The sequence below is a fragment of the Pygocentrus nattereri genome, chromosome 22, assembly GCF_015220715.1.
Source record: "Pygocentrus nattereri isolate fPygNat1 chromosome 22, fPygNat1.pri, whole genome shotgun sequence".
NCBI classification, from domain to species: domain Eukaryota; kingdom Metazoa; phylum Chordata; class Actinopteri; order Characiformes; family Serrasalmidae; genus Pygocentrus; species Pygocentrus nattereri.
Genome location: NC_051232.1, coordinates 16,151,230 through 16,163,906, shown reverse-complemented (window position 1 = coordinate 16,163,906; position 12,677 = coordinate 16,151,230). Strand labels below are relative to the sequence as shown.

At 40.3% G+C, this 12,677-nt stretch overlaps 1 protein-coding gene across 3 annotated transcripts in view; it reads right to left on the bottom strand.

Annotated features, from left to right (window-relative positions):
* The window catches only part of pds5a (PDS5 cohesin associated factor A), a 33,171-nt gene that overhangs the window by 19,741 nt on the left and 753 nt on the right, over nt 1-12,677 (bottom strand). The window contains exons 1-5 of one of the 3 annotated variants that reach the window (XM_017715022.2): nt 11,711-11,860; nt 10,689-10,843; nt 554-757; nt 325-411; nt 85-182 (exon numbers count right to left, since the gene is read on the bottom strand). In XM_017715022.2, coding sequence (XP_017570511.1) covers nt 85-182; nt 325-411; nt 554-757; nt 10,689-10,802 — 503 coding nt within the window. In that variant the 5' untranslated portion in view covers nt 10,803-10,843; nt 11,711-11,860. Of the gene's footprint in view, nt 1-84; nt 183-324; nt 412-553; nt 758-10,688; nt 10,844-11,486; nt 11,671-11,710; nt 11,861-12,677 lie in introns of those variants that run through there. The other 2 variants (XM_017715023.2, XM_017715024.2) reach the window with 2 other exon arrangements.

Here is a 12,677-nt window from a genome sequence, read left to right as displayed (position 1 = left end):
TAGTACTGACCAGGGAGCACTTAAAAGAACTGACACATACTTACGAATACAAATGCATATCAAAATGAGAAAGAGAGGACTCACTTAATAACAGAGAAGAGTGTTTTAAAGAGCTGAATGAAGATCTCATTACAGTCCTCCAGTTCAAAGCATATGTTATATGACTTCACCCATGCCAGATTCTGTAGGAATTAGGGATCAGAGATTAAAAAAAAGCACAAGATAAAAGATGAGCACATGGATTTTCTGATTTTCTAGTAAAACATATGAGTAGGATGAGCACATGAACTGAAACAAAAGAAAGAAATACAAGACCATTCTAACCTCAAGTAGGTAGAAATATCTGTTGAACTGCGGGCTCTTTGTGTCCTCTAAACCCTTCAACTGACGTGTGATGAACAGAAAAATTTCCTATGCACAGACAAACAGCTAGATGAACAATACTATTCCACCAAACCAGCTTGTGTGGGAATTGGTGCTGCAAAAATATGCTATGTTAGGGTTCATTGCCAACTTCTTTTTTCATGTGAATAACTCAAGAGTATGCCTGTACCTTGAGTTTATCATGTGAGGTGTAAGGGGCCTCTGGGGCATAAATTCTGAAGATGTCTGCGAGGCAGCAGGCCACTAGCAGCCGGACGTCCTTATTTGGGTTCCTCAGGAAGAACTCCGATGCCAGGTGAAGAGCAAGAGCCAGATACTGCTGTTTCTCCTCCTCAGAGTCCTGGTCCATGTCCATATATGTCTTTACCACCAACTACGTGAGTACAAGTGGCGGAAACAAAGACAGAGAGATAAATAAAACTAGACATTGAATAATCTGCCATTCAAAAATAAGAAAAATATAGGTTGTATACAGTCTTTCCTTTGTTTTTCCATTACAACCTTGGACTTTGGAATGCAGACATTGCAGGAGAAAAGAATATGAAAATGAGCTCTCTAAACTGATATGGAAAATAACTGCCTGATCACAATCATTTGAGCTGATTGCAGTTATGTAATAATTCTAACAAGCCTATTTCTGTGCTAAAGATGAAAGAAAATGCATCAAACTGTACCGAAATGGATCATCTCATATTGTATTGCACAACCTGTTTCAAAAATTGTACTTTCATAATGATGAAAAACAGAAAAAAACATCAGCATATAAAGCACATTTTGACCACTTTGTAATCGACTCAGAATAATGCACTGCAATACCACTGTTTCCTATCAATTTTAAATACTGAATCATTATTCTGTACATATTTAGATGAATCAGGGCCATGATTCAATAAAAATTTCAGTCCAATTTGTTTAAAATGCTGCAAGCCCGTTTTCAACTATGCCACATTCAGTGTTAACAAAAGGAACTATATTGCTACACATCACAATACATAATTTCCATATTGACAAGCCGTAGTACGTTTACTTAGTTTGTCCAGTGACACACTAGTGATCAGTTTCAGCTTGAATACTGAACATAAAACATTGGATTTACTGTATTTTTTTACAACATCTACATAAAAACTCTAAAATGAAAATCAGGATGCATAAGTACACACACTTGCTCACATATATGAACCATAAATACGACACTAAATGGATAAAATGGGCCTCTATGAACTAGAACATGTTTTCTGTAAAAAGCCTACACATGCAGAACATGAAGCACATCACTTCAATAATTGTCTGACCTAACAAGCACAAGCTCCTATCCATCTTCCATCATGGTGGGCAAAAAGGGGCCAAAAAAAAAAAAAAAAAAACCCTGCCATTTCAAGATAAGCCTTCCTGATGTTTGAATCTCAATTTGTAGCTCTGTTTCACTACAACACTTTCTAAAGCTCAGTGCTAGGGGCCACAAAGCTTAAGCATCAAAAATCCTGGCATCAGACATGCGCCTCTCATAAACCCTTCTAGCACTAGGACCACGGAGACTTGCTGTCTGTCTCTGTTGTGCTTGTAAGTGCAATGGGGGATGGGCATGCAGTGCTCAGCGCTGTAGAGGAAAGAGCAGCTGAGACACAGCAGACACAGTCATGCTCTCCCTTACTTGCTCAAATCCACAGCCTACCTTTCTGTCTGGCCATTTTCTTTCACTCTGCCTAAAAATTCTCTTGATTTACTGTTTTCTCCATAACTCCCTTCTCAAAAAACTGAACAGATTTTTTTTGCAAGTGGAAACTTAACAAGCACTGTTCAAGCAAAAACCTAACTTTCTGCCTTTGTTGCAAGAAAGACACACAAACTGTGTCGTCATACCAAAGAATTAAGAACTGGCCTGCTGTATTGCAGTAAAATGAGTTTTACTATTACTCAAAACACATATCCTACATAACAGCATGAAAGCTTTACCTCTTCAAGTGGATTGCATGTTTCTTTTTGGTTCATATAGCCTGATCATCAGGAAAAAAAAATTTCATACGTGGTACGCCTCAGAAGTACATATTGCACCTCGCCACGTTTGCTGATATCGACTTTGTTCTGACCCCAAAATCTTTAAAAATAAGTCGGAAATTTGACATGACTGATCATGTTAGAAATGCAGAGATTACATGGTCGGTGATTGACAACAGTGAAGCAACAACCAGAGTGCTGTGCTGCCCTGTACTCATGCAAAAGTCAGGTGACAAGGAAAAAACTTTTGTTGTTACAAATGCCTCCTTACAAGAAATGGTGACCAGACTAGCTAGGTAACCAGCCAAAACCGATCTAAACTCTCACTCTTTTTTGTGATTATTATATTGCGTATTTTTAAATAAGCTTGTAATATAATGTGACTGCCTGCTCTGACATTTTTGAAAATTTATTTTGAATACTACTATACAATCACACTATGGTATTATGCTTCTGTGACACTCATTTTGACATGAGTGAAAAATATTGCAGGAGTTTACTTCGTACATGCTCCTCTGGCAAGTGTCTAAAAATGATATGTTCAAAACTTAACAGCAGTACTCACACATTTATCATACAGGAGGTGTATGACGTGTGTTAAATTATCATGCAACTTGAAAGATAAAATTATGCTGTAGGTTTCTTTGCTCTGCCCTTTTCAGTACACATCAAGACAGCTCTTTTACAGGCACTCATACTTGGCCAGTAAAGTCTAGTTCTGAAAAAGGCCTTCAACAGTTAGGGACAGAACTGTGAATTTGCATGGTTAGCTTTTGCTGTAGGGTTGTTTCACAGCTATTGGTGGATGCCAAGATACTGACTGACGAAAGTAGTAGGAAAAAAAACTATTCAAAATAAGTCACCGCTCTAAACTTAGCACAGTAAAACTATTAACTTTACGTTACTTGAAATAATGACATTGAGGGAAAAAAAAAGACTATTGTTAATTAACACTAAAGTTTACCAACAAAATTAAAAATTTAACATCATTAATACACATGATTACAGTTGCACTGGAACATGGCAAGTTGGCACTTGCAGAATCAAATACATCATTAGAGCTACGGACGAATAAGAAATACTTGACGGGAAGATGAAGGTGTGGAGAAGAGAGGGATATCAGAGTATAACATGGTATCACAGTAAGTGTCCATTTAGAATTTGATGCCAACAACACATTTAAAACAAACTGAGACAAGGTCAAATCAATTATTTATTATCGCCCACCACTAATTCTTTGGTGATATGAAGCCATTCTCCAGCTTCTTGTTTGAATTTTCCAGCTTCACCTTAAATGGTGCAGCAGTTACATTCTGGCACTTCAGACGTCAGAACTGATGGACTATTTAAGGTGGAACTGGAAAGTTGGCTAGCTAGTTACCGAACCATTAGCGTGCTATTAGCGCTTTTTTACACTTATACTTACATTTGTGGGTTTCTCTGCTCGCTCGCACAGCCATCTTGCCAGTTTTTCTTTTATTCTCTTAACTCTCCATTTGGAGTGAGTCTCTGAAAAACCTCAGTTTAGAGAACCATGTAACACCCTACCCGTCTATCTCAACAACAATTGGGACATCCCGACCCTAGACGTGAACACGCAAAACAGAGGGCTAAGTGGTAGGGGCAAGGGGTGAAATGGGATTTGGTCAAAAAGTAAGTGCACTCTAATACTTTCAGCTCCAGCTTTTAACTCCACTCCTGGCACACATTTGAAAAATGCTCAAAAATTGGAGGGGCATGCTGGGAAGGGCACACTGGGAGGGGCACTGAGTGATGTTTGGGTTTAGAGATGGGGCTGCAAGTGAAACCAGGCAGGCTGGGCTGCTGTGTTTTTAAAGCTAGCATACGTTAGCTACCAGAAAACAGAGAGTGACAATCAAACAGCACTTTGGCAACTGAGACTTCTCTTTGACAAGCGAAGGAGTTTCTGATCAGGCTACGAATCTTGATCCTTAACAGTATGAGCCACTGACTTAAGTTGCCAAAGAGTTAAGGTATTGCCAGAAAATGACTAGCAGCGAGAGGCATCCAAATGGTAGAACATTCTCTAAAACAGCGACAGCTTGCTTCTAATTATCTGTTCAGCAGGTCTATATTTGATATGACCAGAGTCCCGATTTCTTAAATGCACCGAATTCCGAATTAATGAAGTAGATTTCTTGAACATTCATTCATTTTGGTCGCAGACTGCATCACTGGTCAGCCCAGATTCTTGCAGTGTCCCTAAATCCTGTTCATACCACTTACTGGTGTTACATTCAATTCAGTTCCAAAGTCACGGTCCCCTGTATAAACCGAACCCTCAGTGCACGCAGTCACTGAACAGAAATCAGCGGCAAGCAGCACTGCAGCTACGGAAAGTAGGAAAAGTCAGACTAAGGCTATACGGTTGAAGGGTTGACACCATCAGTAACAATGGCCATTTAATGGCCATGGTACTTCGCTACCAAGACACATCATCTACACCTATAGCAGAGTTGAACCAGAGAGGCACTACAGAGATGGAACTGATCACAATAAAAATGATATTTTAACAGTTTGCAGAGATGTGTTTGAAAGCTGAGGAGACGAAACTCTGACTGATGTAGTTCTGTCCATAGTATTGAGACATCTGCACATTACACCAACAGGAGCTCTTATGACATCTTATTCTAAATCCACAGACATTAATATGCAGTTGGTACCCCTTTGCAGCTATAACAACTTCCCCTCATCCGGGAAGCTTTTTACAAAATTTTGGAGTGTCTGTAGGAACATTTAGCCTATTCATCCAGAACTGCATTTGTGAGGTCACGGATGTCAAACAACAGGGCCTGGCTCGCAATCTCTGTTCTAGTTCATCTCAAAAGGTGATTGATGAGGCTGAGCTTTATGCAGGATAGTTCTTCCACCTTAAACTCACCCAGCCATGCCTTTACAGACCTTTCTGCTGGAACAGAAAACGGCATTCCCCAAACTCACAAAGAAGTGTCCAAAATGTCTCGGTATGCTGAAGCATTAAGATTTCTCTTCACTGGCCATAAAAGGCCTCAGCCAACCCCTGAACAACAACCCCATAGCATATGCCCTCCTCCACCAACCTTTACAGTTGGCACAATGCAGTCAGGCAGGTACTGTTCTCCCAAAAGTACATATATCTTGTCTGTCTGTCTGTGTTTGTGTGAGAGTGTGTGTGTGTTTGTGTGTGTATTTTTTATTTATATTATATACACTGCTCAAAAAAATAAAGGGAACACTCAAATAACACATCCTAGATCTGAATGAATGAAATATTCTCATTGAATACTTTGTTCTGTACAAAGTTGAATGTGCTGACAACAAAATCACACAAAAATCATCAATGGAAATCAAATTTATTAACCAATGGAGGCCTGGATTTGGAGTCACACACAAAATTAAAGTGGAAAAACACACTAGTCAAAATGAGGCTCAGTATTGTGTGTGGCCTCCATGTGCCTGTACGACCTCCCTACAATGCCTGGGCATGCTCCTGATGAGGTGGCGGATGGTCTCCTGAGGGATCTCCTCCCAGACCTGGACTAAAGCATCCGCCAACTCCTGCACAGTCTGTGGTGCAACGTGGCGTTGGTGGATGGAGCGAGACATAATGTCCTAGATGTGCTCAATCGGATTCAGGTCTGGGGATCAGGCGGGCCAGTCCATAGCTTCAATGCCTTCATCTTGCAGGAACTGCTGACACACTCCAGCCACATGAGGTCTAGCATTGTCCTGCATTAGGAGGAACCCAGGGCCAACCGCACCAGCATATGGTCTCACAAGGGGTCTGAGGATCTCATCTCGGTACCTAATGGCAGTCAGGCTACCTCTGGCGAGCACATGGAGGGCTATACGGCCCTCCAAAGAAATGCCACCCCACACCATTACTGACCCACTGCCAAACCGGTCATGCTGAAGGATGTTGCAGGCAGCAGATCGCTCTCCACAGCGTCTCCAGACTCTGTCATGTCTGTCACATGTGCTCAGTGTGAACCTGCTTTCATCTGTGAAGATCACAGGGCGCCAGTGTCGAATTTGCCAATCCTGGTCTTCTCTGGCAAATGCCAAGCAACCTGCACAGTGTTGGGCTGTGAGCACAACCCCCATCTGTGGACGTCGGGCCCTCATACCATCCTCATGGAGTCGGTTTCTAACCGTTTGTGCAGACACATGCACATTTGTGGCCTGCTGGAGGTCATTTTGCAGGGCTCTGGCAGTGCTCCTCCTGTTCCTCCTTGCACAAAGGCGGAGGTAGCGGTCCTGCTGCTGGGTTGTTGCCCTCCTATTGCCTCCTCTACGTCTCCTGTTGTACTGGCCTGTCTCCTGGTAGCACCTCCAGGCTCTGCACACTATGCTGACAGACACAGCAAAACTTCTTGCCACAGCTCACATTGATGTGCCATCCTGGATGAGCTGCACTACCTGAGCCACTTGTGTGGGTTGTGAGTTCGTCTCATGCTACCACGAGTGTGAAAGCACCACCAACATTCAAAAGTGACCAAAACATCAGCCAGAAAGCAGAAAGGTACTAAGAAGTGGTCTGTGGTCCCCACCTGCAGAACCACTCCTTTATTGAGTGTATCTTGCTAATCGCCAATAATTTCCACCTGTTGTCTATTCCATTTGCACAACAGCTGTGAAATTGATTGTCAATCAGTGTTGCTTCATAAGTGGACAGTTTCATTTCACAGAAGTTTGATTTACTTGGAGTTATATTGTGCTGTTTAAGTGTTCCCTTTATTTTTTTGAGCGCTATATATATATATATATATATATATATATATATATATATATATATATATATATATATATATATATATATATATATTAAAAAAAACACACACACACACACACACACAAGTATTCACTAGTCTGCCTTCACACACATACTACATGCTTTGTATATACCAACACAACAAACACCACCACCACCACCACCACCAAATCAGTCTTACTGCAGTGCTTACAATCATTGCTGAGACACCCAAATAGTACCTCCTCTGTCAGGGTCCATGGGGGTCCTGACTACTGAAGAACAGGGTAAAAGGGACTAACAAAGTATGCAGAGAAATAGATGGACTACAGTCTAATTGTAGAACTACAAAATGCACATAAATAATAAATGGCGCTGATAAAATGAATGAGCGTACAAGCAAGGAGGTGGTCATAATGTCATGCCTGATGTGTATGTCCATGCAAAAGGCAATAACTGTAACATAACATCAGAAGTAATTTTGTCTTTAAAGAGTTGTCAGCCTCTGTAATGTTGGCAAATCTTAGACTAGTTTTAAAAATACAATCTAAAAGCAAGGCCTGCAGATCACTGACCTAAACTGAGTACTATGAGGAAAAAACTTCAGGTACAGAGCCCTGGATAATGTTAATATGTGACCAACATATTGCCTTTATTATTAACAGCAAGCAATTTCTTGTAGCTTACAGAGATGATGGAGCCATCAGTCCTACTGCCACAATTGCAAAGTCCAGCAAAACACCAAAAATAACCATTGTTATTTAATTTTTGCATTGGTTTACTGGGAATAAATGGTTACAATAAAAGTCATAGTAACTCCCATGACCATGACTCATGTTATTTCAGCAGAAAATAATGTATTTGTGAATAGACTAACGTCAAATACTGGATGTCCGTTCACCTTGATGAAACTGTGTGGTCCAAACTGGGCCAAAATGCTTCTGTTGCAGGTGGGAGCAAGACAAATGATTCAGATTATTTTGCGGGAACGCATGTAAGCGCGATGAAACCTCGGGAGAGTGGGTGGGGCTGAAAAACACAGTCCCACACAGACCTCTACTTTTCAGTTTCAAAATGCAGGAACACAAACAACTGTTAACAATAAGGCTGTAGCATCCATCAACGTAAAGAAATAACATTTGACCTATGGTACTCCTTACCTATAGATAATTATTCACTATTAACCTGCAGATAATCTTTTGTGAATGCTTATTGCATGTGTTGCATAACACAGCTTGGTAATCAGCAGGCCCTTTATTGCTCTTCTTCACTGTAGAATCAATGTCTTCCTGCATTTCATCACACAGTACACAAAGCTGATTTTGGAATTTTCACTTATATTACAATAGCAAATACTGACATTAGCTCGACATACCAGTCAACATTTATCCCTAGAAAAGCATTTACTGTAGTGTCAAAAACTCAAAACTTTATGTAAAGTAGTGTTTAAAAATTTTGCAGAAAGAAAACTATTGTATTATGAAAATTGTAGACTGCATTGAGCTATGTTCTTGCTTCCATCAATGTGAAAGTCAGCATTTGACTGATAAACAGAACAAAGTGTGCAATTCCTTTAGCAAGGAAAGACAGAAGCCAACTGCTAATCAGCTTGTTACTGCATGGCACACAGGCAGGACAGACTAATTACACACCAGCAAATGCAAGAGCAAAACTTAATAAAACCTCAATTCTAATGATAACATAAGAATTCTAAATTAAAGTAACAACAGCAAAAATTTAATTAATATAATTATATCCTAAAAACTCTTATTCTAACTGACAAGTTTGAAAAATGGTTTAACCTAATTTCCAGTCTTAGAACTAATCTACTACTGGGTACAATGACAGCACTAAAGCTCAGAAGTTAATTTAAAGATTATAATATCAGTCACTATGCATCCAAACCTTACTTGAGTATTGCTAACAGTTAAACTTAAAGCATAAAGCATCCTCAATTAGCTCACAAACTCAGTCACAACACCAGCAATAAGCAAGATGGAATCTCAATCTAGCATCACTAATCCAGTGACATGTATGCACATGTACATATACACAACAGCTAAGCAGGAAACAAGTAAAGCAACAATGTATGCATAAATATAATAGGAATGACTAGAAAATGGTATTATTATTATTATACACATTATTTATATTTCTCTATTCCAACATGGCATTAGTAAAACCTGAATAATGAACATTCTAAACAGTATCAGTCTCTTCTGAGGGCATCATTTACCATACTTCACAGAAAATGCTAATGGCCAAAACAAGGCCCCTGGGTGCAGCTTACCCGTTTTTGTAGCATGATACAAAAGGCCTACTTTTAGACACGTACGTGATTGTGGAAAAACACTGGTGACATTTGACTTTGACACAAACAAATACACCCATCCTTCAGTATGCCTTTAGAAGCTCTACCCCAAAAACAACAAGCCAACTTGTCTTTTAGATATTTGTGGCCATAAAACCCTTCCCAGATGTTATACGGGCAAACAGTATGATAGTTTTGGATTGAACAACCAGTAATGTCCCTAATGTTAGCCAAGTTGTGGGTTACCAAACTTACAATTGCTGCTGTGAAGCTCACCAGTCAGGACTAACCATCACAAACATAATTAAATGGGTCAAAACCATAACGACCTACTGGTTCTGTGAAAAAGCAAAACAAATAAATTCATTTTGCCCACCCATCAGGCAGAAACAGAGCAATGCCCTCATCCCTTTTCATGTCTTTCAACTCTTAATGAAGCAGAAATCAGCTTCTTTTTCGCCAGCCTGAGGCTCCTGAACGTAACTGCTTGCACCATTGAGGTGGAACAAGAAAATTCAAACAAGAAAATTCAAACAAGGCTAACAGGAAGCCAACTTCCACCTTTAAGTGCATCCATTAACAAATATACATTTGGAAGCTTAGTAGTTTTTAAAAGATGAAATATCAGATTGGTATTGGTATGGGCACTGGGGGAAAATCGGTATTGTGTCGTGTGTATTCTATGCTTAACTAACTTATGTTTGGGCTTTTTTTTTTTTTTTTTTTTTTTTAAACAGCTGTACAGAATTGAGAAGTTTTGCTCCCAAACACAAATCTGACAGTAACATATCTAATTACTTACCAGTTAAATCCCAATCATATTATTAGCATTTATTTACTGACTTAAATGAATGAGTTCTCTCAAATTAATAAATACACAACCAGTTAAAAGGAAAGAAGCAAACGCATGGCATTCAGAGTGATCCCAAAAAAGTACCTGGACACTTCAGGGGCGTTCTTCAGATTATGTCATTCATTTTTCAGCACAATAGTTTTGTCAAAACATCACAGTAACGGCACACTCTTTGTGTGAGGAAAGCCTAGAGAAGTATCCCAACCAGAAGGCACTGCAAAGACTTGAAACATACCAGCTATCCATTGAAAATACTATGCCACAAACAAAAAAATAACAGGTTTTGAAAGATCTGTTTAAATTAAATGCCACTTGGGTGGACACTCTGTTTCCTAGCACCAGGCATTTTCAGCATGGCACAAATTTCCACTACATATGGCTGGAAACGTTCTTACCTTTAACCGTTTAACCACTTCATCGTTACTGATTTTGTCAGTTATCTCCTTAACACCGAGCGGGTAGATGATCTTGCCGTCCGCCGCCGGCTTCTGCTGTTGAGGGAACTCCATGCCGCCAAACGCTATTTTTCCAAACAGTCCTCTACCGGCCTCTATGGGTGGGAAAACAAAAGTTCAGCGAGCAAATCAACCGCACTTTTGCAAAAAACACGTTTTAAACACAATACAAGCTTTCAAAATATAACTTTGCACCTCGCAGCTGTTCAACAAACAGGCGGTGAAATCACCAGCTACCTTTAACGCGCTTCGGGCTGCGCCGAAGAACATTCCAGAGTTAAAACAGCTGTGAAGCTAACGGGCTAGCTGAGAAACTAGCCTGTGTGGGCTAGTTAACAAGGTATGCTCAGCTACCGCCTTCGCCACATTATTCAGAACTTGCTCAGTCACTTTAAGCCAGTGTCTAATTATCCCCGACAAAAACACAGTTTAGTAACGTAGCCTCTGATGTAGCCGCCAGATCTCTAGCTGATTCATAAGCCGCCGACAATGCTGTAGCTACACGCTAACATTAGCCAGTTAGCTTCCACATTGACGAGAAACGGTGGCCTAGCATTTAGCGCGCTAGGCCTCAAACTACCAGGATTCACTCAACACTGACATTTTTGCAAAGCGCTAAAAAAATAAAACCATTAGTTGTTATCTGCAAAAAGCCATCTTCATTCACAACTGTGGTTTAATACCGCTACATTTCAAAAGTACCTCAACTTTAGCTTACTGAAAACAGCAATTATTTACTTGTTTGCCTTTACGAGTCCAACTCAGTGAGGCAGCATCGCTCCTAATGCCGTTGAGTGAAAGAGAGCACGGCGGCTCATCGCCCTCCCTCACCAACGAAGTTGCCCACAGCGCGGCTCTCAACATCCCATGGAACGCGTTTCTCTCCGCCAAACTACTGCACAAACTGTTCCAACAACGCAAGTTCATTCACAACTTGATGAAAATCTCGTCTTGGTAATTACCTCTCAAACAAGCTGATTTAATTCATTGGTCAGGTTCGGGTTGTTTTGGGCTTTTTAGTTTCGGCACAAAGCTGCTTGTCTTTCATACAGAGCTGTTTCAGTGTCCTCCTTCCAAAAAACTGGACCCGCAGCGCCCCCGTCGGTCTAAACGACGCTTCGCAGCACACAGCACAGCGAGAGGGCGGGAGAAAGAGGAAAAGCGTCTCCATGAGGAAGAGCCTCAGTCAGCTACCGCCTGGAACGGTTTAGAATGAGTAGAATAGTTTGGATTATCGTCGGAAGTGCGTTTGTTACTGTAATTGCATATTGAAGGCATATACCCCCACATAATGTGACTCCCCAAGCACGAAAACACAATGGTTAAAGGGATTTATATATATATATATATATATATATATATATATATATATAGTAACATATATATAAATATAAATAATTAAAATACAAACAGTCATTCAGAGTGGCTTGGTGTAAAGATTCTCCTTCCTACAGAAATTTACCGGGCAGAACTGTTCACAGTTGTGGTGATAGGAACCAGACGTCCGAAGACTTTATGCCTGTAAGAGCTGCTTACATGAAATACCTACGAACATGCTGCCTAAAACGCCGTTTCACGACAGTTTGGAGATAAGATTTTGTTCTAAAATCTGTCAAAAGTCGTGAATTGCTGCGGCCCAAATGATGCGGTATAGGGCTGTACCTAAACTTTTGCTACGTACTTAAATGGTACCCGTGTTATTTTACCACTATTTCGCCACCATCAGCATTGCAAATAAAACTCACATAGCAAGACTCGTTTAGAGTCACTGGTCATTCTGGACAGCAAAAACACAATGAAAACACGAACCTGGTGTTTTTGTAAAGGAATCATATGCAAATACTGAAAACTTTGGGGTCAAATTTAGAATAAATGTAATAACGTTTGATAAACGAGGTGCTTACTACTAGCACGACTTTAAAGAAAATC